General features: G+C 39.0%; 1 protein-coding gene across 5 annotated transcripts in view; it reads left to right on the plus strand.

Annotated features, from left to right (window-relative positions):
* GALNT7 (polypeptide N-acetylgalactosaminyltransferase 7) overlaps positions 1-24,181 on the plus strand; it is a 102,947-nt gene that overhangs the window by 47,624 nt on the left and 31,142 nt on the right. For all 5 annotated transcript variants that reach the window (XM_039541202.1, XM_039541201.1, XM_039541200.1 and 2 more), the window contains exon 3: positions 18,458-18,624. In XM_039541202.1, coding sequence (XP_039397136.1) covers positions 18,458-18,624 — 167 coding nt within the window. The remainder of the gene's footprint in view (positions 1-18,457; positions 18,625-24,181) is intronic.

Consider the following 24,181-nt stretch of genomic DNA (forward strand, 5'->3'; position numbering starts at 1 on the left):
TTAAAACTACAGAATAGATGAAGCCAAGTAAGATATCTTGTGTTAGCAGACTGCCTGTTACATCATACCGAACACTTTCCTGTGTTCTTATTTTACTTAATCCTTTCTTGACTATTAATCTCAATTGCTTGCCCCTCTGAAGTAGTCCATTCTCCTGCCTAATCACTTGAATTAGGATGTCTTGGGTCAGCCACTTCTTTAATTATCCTTTTTATTTTTAATCTCTCATCAAGATTTTTTAATATTGTGAATAAGCTTTTTATGTCCTTTTAAAGTTTGCGCAGAGCATTACAACACTTCCTCTTCCCATCACTCCGCAAGCCCTCTAAAGAGAGCTCTTTCTAACAAAACCAAAGCTAAGAAATATATTCTTTCCCTTGATGTATGCACCTATAACTCTGATTACCTCCCTACATCCACAAAACTATTTATCTGCCGTAGAGATGTTTAGAACTGAAAGCTGACATCAGCATAATCCTAACCACTTTGCTTCTTGCATGTTGTAGTGAAGAAAACAGCCCTAGAGATTTAAATTTCTTACTCTAGTATGTTGGGGTTTGGAGGTATATTTTGGTGGGGCTTGGGAGTTCTTAACAATTTCTTCCAATTACTCTACAGATACTCTTTCTAGCAGCTTGAGAAGGCTGGATTGTGTTCAGTCTTCACATTTTCCTTCTTAAATCTGTGTTAAGAAAAGCTCCTCTGAGTTCAATATATTGATGACTGCTAAATCATTTGCCACTATTATCTTTTTTTTTTTTCTGTTTGCTATGTGAAATATGGTACTTGTCTATCTCATTCACTTGCCATCCCCATATGTGGAGCTGTACCAACCACAGGGCTTGAAGCCAAGCTCTGGATTGTATGTCTCCAGCTGTGGCATTTGAATCATTGGTTGAGTGATTGGTTACTGTAGCACCACCCGTGTATTTTCTGATGAGTGTTTTCCACTCCAGGAGCTGGGACACAATCAGCCATCTGCTAACCTGACTCATACTTTTATATCTTCTGTTATTTGAATTTACTGCCTGCTGCATGCTTGCTAAAAAAGAAAAGGAGCATATTCTGAATTAACCGCATAGACGCTACAGCATTTTTCCCCCCATCTTCTTTTTTTTGTGCTGAGGTCCACAGATTCAGTACGATGGGTACTTCTGCCTGCTTGCAGCTTGGGGACGGTTCCCTGCAGTTTTTTCTGCCTCCACAGTGGTCAGCAGCTCAGCCAGACCTCCTTACCACACAGCTTTTCTGAGGAAATTTCCAAATGTTATTTCAAGTGTTTATAAGATCAGCTGAATAATTGGTTTGATTACCAGATATGTCCCAGGCCTGCTTTTGATTTGTGCAGAGATTGACCCATCAGCTTCACTTCTCCTTCTGAGGTGTCTGCAGCAGCTGCTCCCCCTGCAAGCTTCAGGGAGAGCACTATACCAAGAAAAGCCAGAGGCAGAAGGAAGAGTCTGTATCTCCCTGCTCTCCCCCTGCCATTAAGTGTCTTGCTGGGGAGCAAGAGTGTAGTTCCCTTCACAGCCCAGGTTGGGTGGGGTCACCTTGGACTCTCTCTTCTCTGGGTGGGAAAGGATTTGAGCAGACTGGAAAAAAGGTGGCATCAGAGCAAGCAGCTCCCATCTCTATGAGGGGAGTGAAGCCAGAATGGCAATGTACTTGAGTCCCAATAGCCCCCACCAACATCCACACCTCTGACTGCAGAGCTTGGTTGATCCTCATCCGCACACACACTTTCCTCTCCCTTCCCCACCCTGAGTTCCCTTGGATTGGGGATGGAGACACTGGATATCACACAGATGCTGCCAACACTTGAGAATGCAGTAAGGGGCCTTTTTGTTCAGCTCCCTCTCCTCTGCGGCCAACTTCATCCTCCTTCTGAAGCAGGATTATGGGGACAAACTCCCACAGGGAGAAATTAAATGAGTGATAAAATCAGTGCTAGGTTCTCCTGCTCACCTCAGAGTGCAGCATGGTCTATCAGTGCAGAAAAGACCGGCTATAGATGTGCTGATTCTTTTAGGCATGCAAACATGCAATCCCACAGAGGCAGTTCTTCCTTCTAAAGAGAGGAAGACCAACTGCCAAAATCAGAGTTTGAGAATCAATTAGTAAAATATATTTTAAAATATGAAAAAAGGAATTGAGCCTCTTTCAGGCAAGAGAGTATTAAATATTGTGCAACTTACATTCAGGAAGTCTACTGTTGTCTTAGACAAGCTATAGCTAGCTATCCCTCCTCATGCACCCTGGGAAAATGTAATGGAGGGATAGGGGTTTCCTACTGCCCCCAGAAGATGGGAAAAGTATCTGGCTTGCATCTCCAGCTGCTGCAGTGGTTCAGCATGCCCTAAGGTCCAGGCTGCTGTTCCCAACTTGAGTTATAGGTTGCCATGTGTCACCATCACTCCACTTCTTCGTCCCAGCTGATGGCTATGAAGCGATCAGAGGGACAGCAGTCCAGATGTGAAAGAACTGGTAAGCTGTAAGCAGCTGCTTGACTCACCATTTCTTTCATTTTACTCTACTCTCTCAGCAGCCTCCATTTTATAAGGCTGGAAAGTTGCTTGGTTTGCACACATCAAAGAGAAACGCAACTATCAGTGTTTCTAACTGGGGGAGACTTTTACTTGAAAGAGTGGCCTACTTCCTGTACAGGGTCTTCACAGGCAGTCAAGTCCAAGCATGCATCTGTCCAGCCCCTCCTCTAGGCATGAAAACTCTCAGGTAACATCAGGCCAACAAAAAAACCTCAAACTAATATGATTGGTCATCTGACAATCTGAGTCTCCCTCTTATTCTACTGGTGGGTGAAAAGTCCTAGTTTAACTGCTATGATAGACCAATGAAACACAGCCTTGAGTTCTTCCAGGAGGGTTTTACTATGGTGAGATGAAGATCCAAACAAAAGGTCAAGACTGTGATATAACATTCTCAGCCTTTACAAGAAAAGAAATTTAGCACAAATCCCAACATCAGATGCTTCCTTAGGGCATCAACTTTATTCCTACTCCACACAGTCATAGAGCACGACCTGGGAAACTAATTTTGCACTTTGCAGCAGTACTCCGATTGAACCCCTGCAGAAAGATTCCTTTTACTTTCTATCCATTAATGTAGGCCTCCTGATGACTCCTATCTCCAATAAAATTAGTTGCGGGGGAGGGGTATTTGAAATTGAGCTTTCTGTAATGAAAGGCAATATTAAACTTTTAATTCTGGCAGGTTGTCTTTTCTACAATCATTGCATTCGTTCTCTACGCAAATTCAAGAAATAGTCCTCCTTCAATTAAGCATCAAACTCAAGGTCTTATGAGAACTGACAATCTCAGGGCAGAGTAGTCATCTCTCCAGTTTTGAAATCTGCTGACTGCACATGGCTATCAGTACATAAATTCACCAAATTCTGCATATTGGTTATCCAGTCTTAACCAATGCCATTTACATTCTTTTGGCAAAAGTCTTCTTCATGCCTTAGTGCATGAAAAGATTGATACAATATTTATAGATAATCTACCTCATTTTGGATGTCCATGGTTAAAGGATGATCCTGCTTCCCACCCTGAAGCTACGGTGCTCTGAAAATCCCATTGTAATGGATCTGTGTACCTTAGCATGAAGAGGAATTGGAAAATTTATCAGTGCTTATCTCAAAATTTCTTTCTTCAAGTAATAGGATCCACAGATCCAGTCCATTCTAAGAACAAATGGATCATCCAGAATAGCGACAGAAACTGATATCCAAGGATTTGGGTTTGTAGTCATTAGAAAGAATTCACCTTGCCCAAAGCAGGAGAAATTGTTGTGCTTTTTTACCTAAAGCATATTTAATACAATCTGTAAATTAGAAAGGTCTATTTGAATTATGCTGACGGTGGAAGTTTTCTCAACTGGAGGGAACTTTTGGAGGTGAGGCATTCTTGGGTTGCTAGTGCCTGACAGGTCTCTCCTGCCCCCACACTGAAAGCAGATTGAAGTACCCATTGTCACAGATCTGTGGACCTTACTACTCGAAGAAAAAAAATGTTCAGGTAAGCATGGATGAATTTTCCTATTACCTGGGTTAAGCAAACCATTGTTTCATCTTATTTCACGTGGTGATTTTCTGTATAATAGTGGATGTTTCTAAAAGTACTCAGGATGCAGATGTGTCTCACATGCAAAGCAAATGTGTGGCTTTTCTAGCTTTTTTAGTATAAAGCACACTTTTTTTTTTTTTACTGTGCCTTAATCCCCAAGAAACAATTGAAATTGGAGCTGCATGCTGTATTTTTATTTGCAATTACACACACAAACTTACATTAAAAACATTACTAACCTTGCAAAATCATGCATTCAGAAGTTAGGACATCTCAGAACTAAGATTGCCTGGTCTCAAGGAAGCGTCCACCATTATTCTGTGGGGATGGCGTATGCAGTCTTGTCAGTGTAGGAGCTGAGAGAGGCTCAAGCATGCTTAGTGAGCATGGATTCTTCAGATTAAAGAAGCTAAAATCTAAGTAATATCTACTGAGTGTATGCGAACCGCAATTTTTTCCCCAAAAAGTTTATAACTTGGCCAAGTATAGGTGGATTTTCATGGTGACAGGCACATCCCTGACACAATTACTACAACCCCTGTGAAATTTCAAGTTCCTGCTCCCAAGCATTGGGATGCTAGAGTTGTTAGAGAAAGTTGCCAGAATTTTTTAATATGGGCAAAACAACGTATTTTTCCCTAACCTCGTTCTCTGAAATGGCTGAACCACTTTGGCTGAAATTTTTCCAAAAAAAAAAAAAAAAATTGAGAGAGAAATATATTCAGCATGTAAAATTCCAGCAAAAAAAGTTTTATAAGCAATTGAATACAAAATCTTATAATGGGAAGTGTCTGGCAAACTTAACTATAGGTGGTGTTAAAAGTCCTGCATATAAAACTACACAGCAAAATGTATCCAAGACCGAAAAAACAGGACTTCGACATTTCATATCCTTAAGAAAACTGTGTACACACTGCATTAATTATAGCAGTAATTTTACTGCTTGCAACTTTTACTCTTGTAATTGTCAGTGAGGTAAAAAAGTTCTCCTATTAAAAAGATAGATATATTTGATAGAATAACCTAAATCCATATGTGGTCTCCTTTTGGTAATTAATTGCTAAATTAATTAAAACCAAATACAACGTAAAATATGTATCTGTATTAGAAACTTAAATCAAGAAAAGCAGCAGAGAGTCCTGTGGCACCTTATAGACTAACATGTCATCCAACGAAGTGGGTATTCACCCACGAAAGCTCATGCTCCAATTCGTCTGTTAGTCTATAAGGTGCCACAGGACTCTTTGCTGCTTCTACAGATCCAGACTAACATGGTTACCCCTCTGATACTTAAATCAAGAAATATTCTCTTAGGGTATACTGTGAATAAATAATACTTAGAAACTGTCTGTCCTATTTACTAATTTTTATCTTATGTTACAGCCCTTAGGCCAGAGATGTTCATTCTGTTGATCAGATTATATGCCAGGATAATAAACTGGGATAATTAACTATGCTGGCCCTAGGAAAGAATGAGTACTCAACATATTGTTCTTCTATTTGCCATTTTATTATATAACCAATAGAAATCATGGTTACAAATGTGATGGCTTTGTTAGGATTTTATTTATGCTAGTTTTTTCTCTCTCCCTCTCCCCCCACTATTTACCTATATATGACTTTTCAGTTATAGGAGAAAAAAATGAGTAGTTTGATGACAGGTAGATTAAAGTATTTGTGTGAATGTTTGTTACATAACATGGTGAATTAGGTTAATCATCTCTTACATAATAATAGATCAGAGGCTTGTGTGTCTCAGATGCTGCTGCATAAATGCTGCACTTCTTAAAATCTGACTTTGGTCAGCATGTTATCATTTTAAAGTTATATACTGAGCAAGGCTATTTTGCTGGCAACAAAATATTCATTGTGATATAACTTTAAAAAAAAAATAAGACTTTCCATCAAAGCAAATTGTGTGTGTATTATTAGTTGAAGATAATTTTGTTTTATCATAGAATTGTTCTCAATAATCTTTAAACCAGTAAGATCCAGATGTTTAATTATGTTGCTCCTTTGAATTTATTGTTGCTCATCCTCCCAGTTCTTCCAGGGTTTCTCCCCTCCCTTTTCCACCTTTAATTACTTTATAGCCCTTGCAGGGCATATCCTATGACTATATACAACTATACATTTTCAATGAAGGGGTACAGTCATCATGGATAATTTATTAAATAAACAAACACTTTCTGCTGATCTAAATTTCTTTTCAGTAATTTGAAATAAAAAACCAGATTCTCCTCTCCTGTTCTTTTGGTCACCTAAATATAACATAGTTTAATTTTTTTCAAGATTAGTTTTTATAAATGAACAATCAATCTATTTTGATCTTGTTTACCTTAATTAAAAATTGCACTTCAGAAGTGTCACAGTTGTTTATCATGTGCCAAACACAACTTATTTGTGTACAAAAATTAAGAAAATACTTTCTTCAATATATTTTTGCAGCATTGTGTATAATTCCACTTTTACAATAAAATATACTTTGACAAATTATGAAAAATTGTATGGAATAAAGTATTGTTTCTAAATTTATAAGGGTTTAGCAATAGGGTGGAGTTCTCCTTTTCCCTGCTCCCTAACATTTTAGGAACTGATAAGAGCAAGACTGTCAACCATTTTGATGGCTGTCTCAAAAGTGGAAGAGCAAAGACTTTTTTTTTCCCCCCTTAAATCCTATAGTTTTTGGATGGCAGGGAGATTCTTCTTCCTAGATTGTTAAAGGTAGGAAATAACCTGTCTTGGTAGGAATATAGGAGTATGGTGAAGTATCCATCCTCCCTATACAATCTGGTGAAAAATAGCCCTTTTATTAGGTCAGAGTCATCATAATCATGTGAAACTATCACATCAACATCCAATGCCAATGCCAGATTTTGTGAGGAAGCTGCTGCTAACCAGAGAGGGACAATATTTAAACTGAACGCATAGAGTGAGTTTAATATGTTCTAAATCAGTGGTTCTCAATGCAGGGTCCACAGCCCCCTGGGGATCCATGAGCCCTTTCAAGGGGGCTGTGGGGCTCCGCGGCTGAAACCCAGACCCTGAGCCCTAGCGCCCCTCGCAAGGCTCAAGTCAGGACTCCTGGGAGGTGCAGGGCCGAAGCTCCGCCGGTGTAGTGGTACAAACAGCTCCCTGGCAGAACTTCCTATCTAGGTTGTACTGAGCATGCTCACCCAAACTGAGGCTCAGTAGGTAACTGCTATTGGTGGGGAAATGTGCCGGCTGCTGTTTTTGCCATTACTCCGGGCACTGCAGGGCAGCTACCGCTCTGACTGGTGCCATGGAGCAGGCAGCCGCAGTGTTCCCTCCTCTGCTCCTCATCTTCCAAAGTCCCAGGCCCCATTGCTCCTGCAGAGGTAGCCGGTAAGAGCTGTCTGAGTTGGGAGACTTGGCTCCGGGAACAGTGACTACAGGGGAGCCTTCCCAGCACACAGCCCCTAGTACCCCCTCTCCTTGCCCCCTGAGCTGCCCCCCTGCCTGCATACATCCCCAGCTATCCCCCTCCGTGCACCCTGAGCTACTCCCCTGCCCACACACAGACCCAGTAACACCCCTCCTTACACTCACAGCCACCCCCTGTGTGCGCACATCCCCAGCTACCCCCTCTCTACACCCTCCCTGAGCTACCCCACTGCTTGCACACAGCCCCTAGCTACCCCCTTCCTGCGCCCCTGTTTTCAAAGTTTTTGAGCTAAGCCCCCCACTGTGAGCTGTAATTTTTTATTGCGTCCTCCCCCACCCCCAAGCCAGACAGGCAGGTGGCCTGCTGAGGTGAGGCAGGTGGCACTGCTGGCCCCTGCTCCGCGCCCCCCAAATAGAAGTCAGACTATGCCTATGCTGAAGGTCCCTGCCCCGAGCCCTCTTTCCGTCCCCCCCCCTCCTCCAGCGGGGCCCTGGAGTTTTTATAGCATATCGAGGGGGGCCTCAGAGAGAGAAGAAGGTTGAGAACCCCTGTTCTAAACAGCTGTTAATTTTCCAGTCAGCTCCACTGTATAACAAAGGAGATTCCACAGGAGGACTCAATGCCAAAGCTTGCTTACTTCACGAAGGTGATGATTTGCTTAATTTCATTGTTGTACTAATTACACATATGATACTGTTTAATTAAATAAGCTTTTAGTAATTACAGTTGGTATCTGTGTCCTTGGAAACCAAGCATTAAGGACTTGCTTTCATTATACACGAAGCCTAGGGAAAAATCAATTTTTGTAATATGGCACACTATAATAATTCCATGAACTACCAAAAAAGAGGTTTTATTATGCAAAAAGCATACTAAAACAATGTTTTCCTGAGACTTAAGTTTATGAGAATCAAGTGAATTATAGTGATCAGACTTGAAGAAGAAGGCTATACTCTTGACCGCATGTCCTCAGCTGTTTTGTTGGCAAGACTCCAAAGGAGGGGAAAATATAGCTGTTTAAAAATATAATTAGCAATGTATTGGTGGATCAGACCTCCAAGGTCTTGTGTGTAGCAGGAAAATGTGAAAGCATTTTTCTGTCCCAGTCCAGCTCTACCAGTGCCACTAACAGTAGAAGAGTGTACACGGAGCCAGTGCGCTTTAACACTATGTGCTGCTGCCATTATATATTGTCCCATTGTAGATGCACTCCAAATGTGGGTTATTCCCCTCCTGGGGGAAAGAGATGTTGGCACAGGCATAGGTATTTGTAAGTGAATTTATTTGTACATATACTCAGTCCGAAATGGGGAGATTGAGCTGTAAACAGAACATTAGATTCCAAAAATCAAATGGGTATATAGCACAGCACTTTCAGAGCTCTGTATTCAAGTTCTCCACTAGACCTGCAGCTTTTTTCCATCTGGTGTATGCAAGACTTCCCAGTCCTCACCTGTCCACTTTCATCATGTGTTTTCTTTTGTTCTAAATGCTTTTGGGCAAATGGAGTGTTGCTCACCCATGTCAGATGTTCAGTAGCACAAAAAAGAAACTCAGTACCGTCATTGACCCTATATGCTCAGTATCATTTCCTCAGCAGGCTTGTTACAGGGAAAAATATGATGTTAAACACAAGAACTGTTATGATTAAGAAATCAAGTCAGCATGAAATAAAATTTATTAATATAGCTTCTTAATCTTAGGCGATAAAGCATATAAGATAAATTAATGTTAACACTAAGATTAATCTTCTCCAAAAGTCAGATAGACTTTTAAAATCACCCCGTTGCAAAACAATGTATAATAATAAAATAACCATGATTAAAAATACCTTATTTCATATAGGTCATATGATCCTCTTTTTCACATCATTTTTTCTTCTTTTTTCCAGACAACCAGGCAAATAGGGTGAGAGGTTGTTTTACCCCTTTTGCATTTGGGAGGTCAAAACCTTTTCAAAACTAACTACAAAATCTTTAGGAATACAGATAGAAGAGCAATATAAAGCAGAAAAATTCCAGCATGGAGTCCATGATGTAAGTGCACATTAGGGTGACCAGAGAGCAAGTATGAAAAATCGGGATGGGGGTGGGGGGTAATAAGTGCCTATATAAGACACAGCTCTAAATATCAGGACTGTCCCTATAAAATCGGGACATCTGGTCACCCTAGTGCACATTACATTTTCACCTTTTATCACAGCAGAGTTACATGAGAGAAATCAAAGCATAGTGTGAAAAAGCAGCATTTTTACCGACTGCAACAGAATCAGAAATATGAAACTGTTTGTTGTAAAACAGAAAATATTTATTGGGACCATAGTCTGAAAAATACCTTATTTCAAGGGCCATTTTTGTCCCAAAATGACCACCATTCCATACAATTTGTGTCCCCTTATTTTTATTGTTGAAAATTATTTACATCAGAAATAAAAAATCTTAAAACTGATGCTATAGCAAGAGTTATTTACATGAAAAATAATGAATTCTGCATTGTTTTAACTTTCCTGCATTAACCTTTTTATTTTATTTTATTTTATGTATTTATTTAATCTCATATTTGGGATTTTTGCACAAATTGTATTCCACATCTGGGCACTGGCAGATTAAGAGATATGACTGAGATACCCGTTCTTCCATGCACTTTAATAAATATAGCCACTACTTTGAAAGTTTGTGTTCTTTGGAGACTGAAGGGCGACAGTAGGGCTGGAAGTAGGCAAAGCTGGGATGTGGTGTGGAGTGTTAGCCATTGCAGCACAGTCTCCAGTTGTTAGCTTGACTAAATAGCTGGTGGGATGCTATCCCCTATTAAGTCATGGAAAAAATGGTAAACCAAACTGACTAAAATGATCGGTTTGGGGACTGTTTGTTCACCTCCTCTCCAGATCACTTTCCTGTTTTATAAAATATATTTACATTACTATCGTTTACATGTGGATTGCCTATAAACTGGATAGAATATTTTCCATATGTAAATTGGAATGCTAAATTTACTTGGTCACATCTAGTTAGCAACCAAAATGATGCATCATAGTAGCAATCCTCAAGCCCACTTCTGGATTATTTTAGGTCCACGTGGTATATCAGGTAAGAGGGTGGGCTGTTAAGACTTCACAGTATTAAATGGCTGTTGGTTATTTGCAAAAGGTCATGGACCTTTTCCTTTCTTTTGAGATGACAACAGTAATCCATGCAATGTTTTCTGACTTGCAGAAAGTCTTGCAGTTACAAATTTAGGATTTTAGTGCTGTCAACAGAATATCTGAAAATGCTGTTTGGGGATTTTAGTTGGATATTTTGTAAATGGCAGTGCAACTCTTAAAAATAAATGCAGTTTTGTTTTAACTATTCTTCCTAACAAAACTTGATAACAAAAATATGTCCTTAGCAGGCTTGAATTCAAAACTTGACTATGATACCAGTATTGCTGGTCAGTGAAAGGCTGTTGGAGGGAGGTAATGAGTAGATCTGACTGCAAAAGATGATTGTGAATGAAAAAATGTGCTTTTAAAAAAAGACTGTTGCAATTACTGTACCAGTACCATACCACTTTTGAGCAAAGCATCAGAAAAGTGAGCAGTACAAAATATTACCACTAGGTGGCATGATGAATCACGAATCCTTTTGAAATTGGAATCAGCTTAAAAATGCAATTTGTTTATGAAGGGTTTGATACTGGTTTGATCTCTTTTTATATAATTTTAGAAGTAAATTAGTTATTTTTAATGTCTGAATGACACTTGGAATATGTTTCAGTAATGTAAATGCTAAGTTTTTAAGGCCTACATTTTCAAAACTGTTAATTAATTTTTGGTTCTCTACTGAGCCTGAAATTTTTAGCTACCACAACTCCCAAATAAGTCAATATAAGTGCTTAATACCTCTGAAAATTGGACATCCTACATGAGTGGAAACTTTTTTGAAAATATAGGGTGAAATGACTACAATATAGATAGATAAAGTTGTGTGCAAGAAAAAATGGCCACATTCCTTTTTCTGGTTGAAATAGAAAACATAATATCTTAAGCAAGAGAGACCATGATACCAGATTTCTTAGGAATTAAAAAACTAAAATATAGATGAAAACTTTATTCTTAAGATATCCAGTATTAAATAGCCCATTATAATTGCTTCTCTCCCTCTTATGTTGGGGGAAACTCAACTTGACCACAATACCTATTCTATATCTTTCTGGTTTTGGTATTCAAGAGTTGTAAAAATGGAAAAGATCCATGAGATTATCTAGTTTTGTCTCTTTGTCGCTTCAAGGTTGTTCCCTACGCTGCATTTTTTTTCCCTACTGCTTTGTGAGTTATAGTTTCTGAGCAATGATTTGAGCACTAACTCAAATGATATGTTCTAATCCTCAGATTGTTGTAGAGGTTCCATGAATGTTACATATTGTGGAAGTCTATAATGATTATTTTTAGCTGCAGTCATCAGAAGGGACAATAGCTATTGTGGTGGATATGCATTTCTGAATACTAACTTTATTATTTTTATGAATTTACGGTAGTATTAAGTTGCCATATCAATAGCCCTGCATTCACAGGACAGATACTGTACTTCATTGGGAATATGCATTTTTCCATGTTGCTAAGATAATGCCTGTTTTCTGGAGGGGAGATGCATGCATGCGTGCATACACCTAACAGAGTGAGAAACTAACTCTATTTCCATAAAAACAATGAGGAGTCCTTGGGCATAAGCTTTTGTGTGCTAAAACCCACTTCATCAAATGCATGGAATGGAAAATACAGTAGACAAGTAAATTTGTTAGTCTCTAAGATGCCACAAAGAGTCCTCCATTGTTTTTGCTGATACTGACTAACACGGCTACCACTCTGAAATCTATTTCCACAGTCATTTAATTTTTGTGTCTGTTAAGGATGGTCACTCAGCAGTACCTGTTGTTGTCTGATGTGAAGACCTGCTGCCAGAAACTGAGATCATCAATTCATTTCACATAGATCACCCACAGTAGTGGAAGATTCTACTTGTTCTGCTTTTAGACAAAATGTTCCCGGTAGACTAGTGAAGAAAACCTAAAGAGAAACTGACTAGCTGCATGTTAGTTTCACTGTGGTGTCAGTGGAATAAAATGTTTCTTATCCTTCACAAAACAAATATGATCAATCCCTCTTTACCTTGTCCCTTCCCCTCCCCTCCCCACCCCAAAAGGATTGCCTTTCCCGTGGGGACAGGTGGGATATCTGTAATTTCATGACAAATTTAAATTGCAACTGCTATGCCTGATCTTCCTGTATTTGTCTCAGTGTTAACTTCATACTTGGAGTGTGAAAGGTGCTGTATAAAAACAAATTCTAATCTATTCTTTTATTTTTAGTCTGGCCAGTCATAATTTTTAAGTTCAATGTGAAATTATGTAAAATCAGTTTAAACTATAGGGAAAACTTACTCTGTGCTGTTTCTTGGAATTAATTTGTACCTGGCATTTATTTAGTCTACCACTGGATGTCACCACTGTTCCACCTAAATGCAGCCGGGAAAAGGATTTCTCTAGTGTTGGGAGAGAAAGGAAGAGGGAGAATCATTTGGCTCTTAAACTATTTGAAATTGTTTAATTTAACGCTTCTCAGAAACATGTAACACATTATAGCTTACACTGGCGATTCATAGCATACGTTTGAAGCCATTAGACGCACACATTGTTTCAAAGAGTCTTGTGGCACCTTATAGACTAAGGTGCATCCGACGAAGTGGGTATTCACCCACAAAAGCTCATGCTCCCAAACGTCTGTTAGTCTATAAGGTGCCACAAGACTCTTTGCTGCTTTTACAGATCCAGACTAACACGGCTACCCCTCTGATACTTGACATTGTTTCAAACTCCAATTGGCAAATGCAGAATTGTGAGAGCAGACTGAATGCATCAATTATTGTAAATTCTGAGTGCCATTCACAGGTGCCACAAGTACTCCTGTTTTTTTTGCGGATACAGACTAACACGGCTGCTACTCTGAAACCATTCACAGGCTTGTTGGTGATGAGTCACCACACTGACTATCCAAGAAATTAGATCAGGTCTCTGGAAATGGCTAGGAGTAAGCTATTACTAGGCGTATAGATGCTGTAGTGTTATCGCTTACAAATAGCACGTTTATCCAGAAACAACTTTCAACCTACAAGTGTAATGTCTACTAACTGTTAGATCTGCAGGGATTCGTTTGGATTTGTAGAATAAAAAAAGTCTAGGCCTTCCTTGGTTTTATGTCAATATGATAGGTCTGTTAAATATACTAGAGCACAGCATGCTGTTAAATTGCTCACAGATGTTTCATGATGGTCGGCTTTTGTAATCAGATTTTTAAGAATTTTTTTAAGCTATTACAGGAACAGAACATGATTTACTATTAGGATTTTTTTTCCTCTTGAAAATTGTACCGTCAGGAAGAACAAGCAGAACATTTGTTTTTTAGCTTTAAAATAAGGCTGTCGCTCCCATTTTTTGGGTGATTTATGTGGCTTTTTTGGGATCAGGATGCAATCTCTAAATCTTATTAATTATCAATGTCTTTCCCTATTTGAAGAACACAAGTTATGTGATAACAGTGCTTAAACTTCGTAAAGACAAAAGTTGGCAGTACAATCTAGATCAGATACTGCCTTCTCTCATAAGGCAAACATACAGATATTTTCCATGACCTTTTAAATTGAATTTTTGAATGGATTTCAGCTGCCATTCTGTCTTAGAACATGATATATTAGAATGCATGATAATGGGGTGGTAGAAATACTTCCAAATAAGCGTAACTAAAACTCCAAACTTGATCCAGATAAATGCATATTTAAAACAGAACACAGTTCAAATACATAACCTGTCTTGAGTAAATATGTAGTGGAAAAACTTTCCTCTAATAAATAACTTTAAAGGGACACAATAGCTAAGCGTGTAGTCTGCACACAGTATAGTACCTATATTGCCAACAACTCGTATCATAGTGGAGGAATACCAGAAAAGGTTTCTGCTTCAAACTGGAGTTACTCCTATTTGAAATCAGTCAAAATTTTTGTGACACAGACTTTGGGTGAAAAACCAGTGTCTGAATGTAGGATTAATTGAAAGTCTGTCCACAGATACTTGCATGTCGTTAGCTGATAGTCAGAAGTGATTGTCTTTTATTCTTTCTATCTCCAGTTATAAAAATAGCAAGATACAAAATATACAGTCTCTAATCCATATTTTTAAAGAGCTCTTCTGATTTCAGAAGTGGTATTTCAAACTCATTTGAGAGAGTAGAGGCCTCATTAGGGACAATCACATTATAAACTGGTTTCTGGAATGTGAGACTAGTTTGTGTCCACCGGATTTCAACTGTGCTTTGGTGATATATAGAATAGCACTGAATCACATCTCCTTCTTAAAACAGCAAAACTCTTCCCTCCTTTTGTACAAATGCCTGTAGTCATCCACAACACTCCAACTACTTGCATGTCTGCTTGCTTTCTGAATTTTGTTTTTGAAACATCCAATGGCATGACGAACGTAACTGTTCTGTTTATCAGTCAGATGCAGGATTCTTTACAGATAACCGCTGGTACAGTATATAGGGAAATATAAAAATGAGGAATAAGGTGTGAGCTTGCTCTGTCTTTCTTTGTTTTTCTGTAACACCTAATAAACACAAGTTAGATAATGCTGGAAAACAAGGTCAGAATCTCCTGTTCTATAGACATTCCTGTAGTTAACAGTTAACCTATTGCCATGTTGAAAATTAACTTAACAGTAGGTTACTCCAATTTTCTGTAGTAGGACTGGTGGTATTGATACCATCAGGTAGGTTGTGGAAGCTCCTTCACGGAGGTTTTGAAAAGGAGGCTGGATAGCCATCTGTCTTGGATGGCTTAGACCCAACAAATACTGCATCTTGGCAGAGGGTTAGACCAGATGACACTTGCGGTCCCTTCTAACTCTATGATTCTATGGAAAAGGAGTGCCAGGGCCAGGCTATGGGTGGCCTGTGTGAATGGTTAATTACCAAGTTGCAGTCAGGAGACAAATAGTGGGGTTGGAGATGAGCCGGAAGTGAGGGTCAGGCACTGAGTTGTAGATGGGAGACAAGTAGCACAGTCGGGTTTGAGCCAGGTCAGGATACTGGAGAGTCAGGATCAGGCACCAGGTTACAAACAGCAGGCAAGCAGCAGTCAGGGACAAACCAGGCTCAGAAGCCAGAGTCTAGAGTCCACAACAAGGCAAGGTCTGGAGCGGAAGCAAGCAGTGTTTTATGTCGTTGCTCACACAGCTCACCATGATGGCTCCCTGCTTTATATACCAGCATGAGCCAATCAGGCGGGGGGAGGGGGGTCACCACTCAGGCACTGCTGGGCAGTACTTTCTGCAGTGTCTAGCCTCATACAGTCCCTCAGTGGAAACCCAGCCTATATTTCCAATAGGGATGCGGAAGCATCAGCCCAGAACCTCCATTGTCCCAAATTACAATCCTGCAGATTCTTACAGGGAGTGAGCAGTAAGGTGATAAAATTTGAAGCTGACACAACTTGCCTAGGTTGGTCACAAGTAAGGTGACTAAGCAAATTCAGAGGGATCTAATGCAATTAGGTAAATGGGCAGCACAATAGCAAATGAAATTCACCGCTGAGAAATGTGACATAATATGTATTGGAAGGAATATTTTGAACTACTTCAACACATTGCTGGTTTCTAATGACTTGCCTACACAATGATTTAGTGCATAGCAAGCCAGGGTGTGACTCTATAGCACACTGACTGGCTGTTTGGATCCTGTTACCATGCACTAAAAGTTCTGTAGTTTACTTTGATGTACTGCATCACCCTTTATCTCATATGATCTAGTACAGGGGTCAGCAACCTTTCAGAAGAGGTGTGCCAAGTCTTCATTTATTCACTCTACTTTAAGATTTCATGTGCCAGTAATACATTTTAACATTTTTAGAAGGTCTCTTTCTATATGTCTATAATATATAACTAAACTGTTGTTATATGTAAACTAAATAAGGTTTTTAATATATTTAAGAAGCTTCATTTAAAATTAAATTAAAATGCAGAGCCCCCCGGACTGGTGGCCAGGACCCAGGCAGTGTGAGTGCCATTGAAAATCAGCTTGCCTGCCGCCTTCGGCACCCGTGCCATAGGTTGCCTACCACTGATCTAGTGGAAGGGTTTTAGAGACATGGACAGTCTGAAAAGATTGGAAATGTTTAGTTTGGTGAGGGGACATAAGGCATTAAAAATAATAAAGGGCAAAGTTGTAGTAAATCCTGTTTTCCTTTTTTAACCATAGAAGACAAAGGGAACATTCAATGAAGTTAAAAGGTAACATGTTTCAAACTGATAAAAGAAAATACTTTTACACAGTATCCCTCATCTGGAACTCATTGCCACACGATGTTAGAGCCCAAAAACTTAGTAGTATTTTTTTAAATATTTAAACCTTTTATATGGATAATGAGAACATCCATCGTTACATTAGATTGGATATAAACCCGCATGCTTCAGGTTACAAGGACTAATTGAGAATTAAAAATTTTCTCTGAAGAAAGTATTCCAAAGTTGTTCACTAGGGGGCTCCTTGCACTTTACTTTGCACCATCTTGTGTGACCTATGTCAGAAGTATGGACTACCAGTTGGATATACTGTTATTGATGTGCCACCTCCTGTGGGCCTAGCTCAGGGGTTCTCAAACTGGGGGTCAGGACCCCTCAGGGGGTCACGAGGTAGTTATATGGGGGCTGTGAGCTTTCAGCCTCTGCCCCAAACCCCACTTTGCATCCAGCGTTTGTAATGGTGTTAAATATAAAAGTGTTTTTAATTTATAAGGGAGGAGGTCGCACTTGGAGGCTTGCTATGTGAAAGGGGTCACCAGTACAAAAGTTTGAGAACTGTCTTAGCAGAATTTCTGTTCATATTTGAGGGAATGGCAGCCATTTAAAGGTTACTCAGCTCAGAATTGTGAATATTACTTTTTTTATTATGGTGATGCCTGGTAGCAATATCATAGATAGTTTACATTCTAAAGTGGCCACCAGCTCTTGGGTTTTTTTCCCCCTAAATGTAGATGGTCTATCAGTGTGAAATTTCATACTGTTCGTTTTTATGCTGTTTGGATTTTGTGTGCAGTTCTTGTTTGGTCTCTTGTTTGATAAATTTTTTAATAGGAAGCCTTTGAAGTTGGGCTGTGGCTGAAATTTGTTGTCAGCAGTCTGAGCCTCATTGTTGACTTATCTGTTTTAAAAAATTGTATATCTACACAGAATTTTGCAAAAAAATGTATCCTCAGTAGATTGGGTACAATGCTTTTATTTTTGTTTTGGGGAGGGGGGTGAAAGGGGGGAACGGATGTCAAGGCACTTTTAGCCTTCATTCATCATAGCTGAAAGTTTATGCATCAGTGATTACCAATTAATAAAATATTTTCTCTTGTAAAGATAAAATCTTCTCCATAAGCAGCTATGCTTTTCTGTCAGATTTTATATAGCACATAAAGTTTTATATGCATCAGTGGCAAATGAGCATACGTGTGCAGCTTCTGCACATCTATCACTTAATATCTGTGTGCTTAAAAATGTGTTTATATATGAAAGGACTTTGGGGCACAGTGAGAAACAGTCCACCTAATGTTTATAGTAGTAATTTACAAGATTTTGCAGGTTTTGTATCCTAAATATGTGACGCAAATGGAAACATTTAATAAACTATTCTTTTTACTTGTAACAATATGGTTTACAGGAACATTACAAACTGGTTGCTGCTTTTTATAAATGTATAATGAAGGAGGTCAGACACCATAATGGTCTCTCCTGACCTTAAAATCCTATGAATTTATGAAATAGTAATGCTGTATTTTATTTTTGATATCCTGTTTATCTGTAACTTGAAGCAGAGACATTAAGTAGAACTTCATTCATATACATTAAGAGAGACACTGGCAAATTTACAGTAACAAAATAAAATCTTTTGCAGGTGCAAGTATTGGCATTATGATGAGAACCTGCTCACCTCCAGTGTTGTAATTGTCTTCCATAATGAAGGATGGTCCACGCTCATGAGGACAGTTCACAGTGTAATAAAAAGGACACCAAGGAAATACTTGGCAGAAATTGTGATGATTGATGATTTCAGTAACAAAGGTAATACACAGGCTATTAACACTGAATCTGTAGAAAAGGGGGGGGGAGTATTAAAATAATTTTAAAAATTAGCTTCGTGGATTTATTATTATTTTATTATTTATACAATATGGATTGTATTTAACTGTGCAAGAAAAACAAAATGGTATTTATATAGTCATTTTCATCTTTCAGTAAAACACAAGCTACATCTCCATGGATAGAAATGAAAAGAAAACACTGGTCTATATGCATACATTTCTGTTCTATGCATAGAATGTGGCAGGTTTTCCCCACAGTTTGGTTAGCACATTAGTATGGAGGTCTGGGTTAATTAGCACATTTTGTCATTAGGAATTTTTAAAAGGATAATCTGGTTAGAGATAAATTGAAACAGCGCCCAGCACTATGCCCTATCAGTAACTGTCAAACCAGTGAGCAAAGTACTTATCTAACTTCATATTTTCACTGCTTCTCTTCTTTTAATTGAAGAGTTACTGCTAAATTTGACGTAAGAAGTGTCTTTCATCTTACCCTCACAGGGGAATCCTATCTTAATTCTGACTATAGTTGAAATTTGACTAAAACTATTCAGTAAACCATATTAATTTTTTCACTGTCTTAATGTTTTTTGGAGACACCCATGATTCTTTAAAACACAGTACTGCATTTATCATTGCTTATATTTCATTGAAAGAAACTATTTTACCCACACATTTTTACATTAAATATTTTCTTTATTTCATGGTGGCATATGGGCTCCAGCAGCATGTCATCAAAGCTTCCAGATGTTTGTAGTCTTTCCTGCCCGTGCTCATCATCCCTGTTCTTCCTTTCCTCAGATGTGAACCAAGATGGGAATGTTTAATGCCGTGTGTACATATGTATGATTTTAAATATATAATATGCATTATAAAACACACGCTGTCTCGCTTGCGCTCTCTCTCTCTCGCTCTCTCTGACTGTTTTCCTAATATTGAAATCTTTAGGTCTAATGCTCATTGGCAATGTAAAGTGAAACTGACTTGAGAAGCGAATAGCAAGTTAATGTACATGTAAATAAGATAATGAATGATATAGAGAGGGTCAGTCCAATGTCTGTTTTAAATTTAAAACTGATCAAAGAAAATACTTTGTTTTATACTATGCATAATTAATCTGAAAGACTCATTGCCACAAGATGTTGTTGAGACAGAATTCCTAGTAAGAGTCGGAAAAAGATTAGACATTTGTGTGAATAAAAAATATTTGCTTCTACAGCAAGGATAATCTTTGGTTATGGCATTGGACTTGGATTCAGGAGTACCAGGCTCAGTTATGGTACCTTTTTCGTTCTGACTTCAGGCAAATTGTTAATCTCTTTGTGCCTCAGTTCCTCATCTGAAAATGGAGATAACAATACTTCCCTACTTGCAGCTAAATCCAGAAATACTGGGATGTGGGGGACAGCTTTGAGATGCTACAGTGATGAGGGGCAAAATAAGTACTCAGACAGAAAAGTTAGATAAGATAAACATTTATAAGGTGCATAAACCTGAGATTAGAAAGAAATTTCCTCTATAGGCAAGTTGTTGTATACATGATTATTGTGGCATCTTTGCATGTTCCTCTGAAACATCTGGTATGGGTAGCTGAGAGTGTGAAGATTACCTTTGGTCTGCTTTTAGTATGGCAGTTCCTATGCAAAGCTAGTATTACCAAATCTTGACGCAACAGCATTTCTATGCTGTCTGTCCCTTGGATTGGTATATAGCAAGGACAAGGCATGGCTGATCATAGGTGAGTCTGAGCTGCTCCTGGAATCTGGGATATGCTTCCCCATACACTCCTTTTTCCCCTTTGAATAGTTGAATTTGGAGATATGGAGGGCATCCGTCTGTGTGGGGATCCAGCGCTGAAGTGGTTCTCCTTTTGTATTGTTAAACAGTCTGTCATACAGTATACTTGTTCTCTGCCTGTCCCCATGTCACAGGGGTGTATTGGTAAAGAATGAATCCTAGAAATTAATTTTAAAGCTGAAATGATTGTATTAAAAGCAGGTTAGACTTTTTGCATGTAAAGCATTATTAAAATGATAAATAAACATTAATTTTCACAACATCCCTATGAGGTAGGAAAATTTAAGGACCGGAATAGTACTGGACTCAGGACTGACCCCCTATGGGACTCCACTAGATATGCCTTCCCAGTTTAACAGTGAATAATTGATAACTATTGTTGGAGTATAGTCTTTCAACCAGTTGTGCATCCAGTTTTATAGTAATTTCATCTGAACCACATTTCCCTAGCTTGCTTACAAGAATGCCATGTAGACCTGTGTCAGAAGCCTTACTAAAATCAGGATGTTTCACAAGTACTGTTTCCCTGCATCCATTAGACCAGTAGCGCTGTCAAAGAATGGTCCACTATATTTCTGTTACTTCTGTTGACTCCTAATGGAATCACCCCATCTGAGAAGCTGGTTTAGATTTTTGTATTATATGTAAATATTTCTCTAAGGGATATGTTTTTTTTTAATAGTTTAGTCAGCAGCCATATACTAGACTTTTTAGCTGGCATCACAGCTATGTTCATGTGCAATTCAAGGACTTGCTGACCCAGTTAAATAAAAGCTAACATCACTGTAAAATTAGATAGCCTATGTAAATACCAACAAACTTTTACTAATCTGAATTCATAGTACTGTTCATGTTTGTATATATGACTGAGCCCTTGTCCCCTGACCACCCCCTCCCGGGACCCCCCACTCCTATCTGCACCCCCAAAACCCCACCCCCCATCCAAGCCCCCCTGTCCCCTGACTGCCCCGACCCCTATCCACCACCCCTGACAGGCCCCCTGGGACTCCCACGCCTATCCAGCCACCCCTGTTCCCTTTCCCCTTACCATGCCGCTCAGAGCATCAGGACTGGCAGCCCTAAGTAGTACACCATAAGTAGCACATTCCTATGAGGAGCAATTTAATACACTACACCTGGCCCCGCTCAGCCCACTGACAGTCTGGAGTTCTCAAAGTATGTTCTCGCACCCCTTATCAAAAATTACACTACAATTAGCTTAAAAACTTAAAAACTTGGTTTGTATATTACAGTAATCGTTAAAAAATGTATAATGTTAATAAATACATTGGTTTGATGAAACAAAGTAGTTGTACTTATGTGCCTGTGCTTAATTTGTGTTTTCACTGATTTACCTTCTAAACAAATCTCGCATGTCTCGCACCCCCCAAAAGGGCATCTCGCACCTCTAGGGGGTGCATGCACCCCAGGTTAAGAACCACTGCACTAAACTGATAAGATCTACATTTTAATTTAATTTTAAATTAAGCTTCTTAAACAAGGTTTTCAAAATGTTTACTTTACATACAACAATAGTTTTGTTATATAATATAGACTTATAGAGCGAGACATTTTTAAAAACATATTTCTGGCATGCAAAACCTTAAATTAGAGTGAATAAATGAAGACTCGGCACACCACTTCTGAAAGGTTGCCAACCCCTGTACTGCAAGATATAATAGTATATGTCGGGGTGCCAAACTGTGGTTCACAGGCTCGCAGAGCCCCCCCATCCCCCCAATCTGCCAGGCTGGGTGAGGGGGGAGCTTGAAACCTCTGCCTTGCAGCAGGGTGGTGGGGTAGGGGCTTCTGCCCAGTGGAGAGAGGAGTCTTAGGGCTTCAGTCCTGTGGGGCATGCCTACTGGGGCTCAGGGTTTTAACAGGAACAGGGCTGAAGCCCCAAGTCCTGTAAAGTGCTTCCCGCAGGGCTGAAGCCCCGAGCACCAGCAGGTGCACCCAGCTCTCCAACTTCTGAAGATTGTTGTGTGTGGCTTGGAGGGTCAGAAAGTTTGGCCGCCCCTGGTATATGTGTATCTAAGATTATAATGAAAAATGTGAATTTTATTACCAGAGAAACAGCATAACTCTGTAATTAGTATTGTCATATAAAATATATAGACTCTTAATTATAGTCTCTGATTCTTACATATATAATATGTATCCTAGTGGATAGTGTGCTGGATTGGAACTCAGATGATCTATGTTCTATTCCCATCTCTGCCACTGGTCTGCTGGGTGATCTGGAGCAGGTCACTTCATCTCTCTGTGCCTCATTTGCCCTATCTGTAAAAAGGAGGTGGCAATATTATTTCTTTTGTGACGCACTTTGAGGTTTACAGATGAAAAAGCATATATAGAACTTGGTGGTATTATATTTCCTAACTCTCTTCAGTGTTTTTAAGCATGCAACTTTAATATAGTGAGTTTTTGTATGGCATTTCCTATGTTTTTTAGGGGTGGGAGGAAACCAACCAACCAAAACATAATCTGATACCATTTGGCTAGAAACTAGCAGATTGCCATATCCCGAGCATCTTATGCGGTCCATCTCTGTGAACCTTAGGAGCTGGGAATCTCCTGCTTTCAGGCTGGCAGAATGGGGCTCTTTACGAGGTGCATGGAGCTATTATACATCATGTGAGCTTCTGAAGCCAGGGCTTCTGAGAGGCCCTAGTCCCAGCACATGAACATTTTGTAAAGTGTGCTTATAAATCTGTCAGGTATATGTACAACTCTGCCATCCTTAGCTGCATGCTTCACACATGCTATCATTGTTAGTGTGCATGTGCATACAGTAGTACAGTTTTCACAGGTTCAGTTAAATCAAAATTAATTTTGCATTTTCTCCTTTTCCATGTCTGGAACTGGTTAAATGCAGCTACCAGACAATGTTGCCTGAAAAGCTTGAGCCTCAGCTCAGTTGCTTTGTGCTATATTAGTTGCACTGCCATCTTAGTAGTGAAAAATGGAGCTCTGATTCCCCACATGAGAGCATATTGAATAGCTTGAGGTTAAGGTGATGTTTTTGCTGTTGGCAGTGCTCCTAAATGCCAGATTCAAAATGCTAAAAGGTCATTAAGGGCACCTATTAGCATATCTTTTTTATTTATTAATAATATTCTCTTCTAGTTACTAGAAAGAAATGGCATTGTTTATGCATCTTTCATATTTTTCATCTTTCATATAAAAAAACAATTTTTTATAATAAATGGCACACTTCTCTCTCTCCCTGCACTCTCTACTGTGCACAATATTTTTTGGTTGTGGAGAATTTCCAGAGTCGGTTTTCTTTGTTAACTTGTTTTGTCAGAAGCACAAGAGAATAGCAATGACAGGAATTCAATGCCAAGTTAGTAAAATCATCACAATTCTGATATCTTAAATGGAAAAGTGTGCCTTACTCGGATGTTAAAATCCAAAAATTAAAGAATGCAAAAGTTTCTATATCAATGTCAACTTGGCCACATTGTGCACATATATAGAATATTTCCTTTCCTTTGTTTCGTATAGGTGTAGCTTTAATATATATTCTTATTTTGCCAAATATCAGACATAGGAAGGGTATAGCTGATCTTTATATTGCTGCAGGTATCTTGCTTTTTATATTTCCCGAATCCTTCTGTTTTAACTGTACACTTTGATGTTGCGTTAACGTTGTGTTTTGCATTTAGACTTCGACTCAGCAAAATGCTATGACGTTCCATTGAAGTTAGTGGGACCACTTGTGCTTAAAGTTAGGC

The sequence above is a fragment of the Mauremys reevesii genome, linkage group 5, assembly GCF_016161935.1.
Source record: "Mauremys reevesii isolate NIE-2019 linkage group 5, ASM1616193v1, whole genome shotgun sequence".
In the NCBI taxonomy this organism is placed as follows: domain Eukaryota; kingdom Metazoa; phylum Chordata; order Testudines; family Geoemydidae; genus Mauremys; species Mauremys reevesii.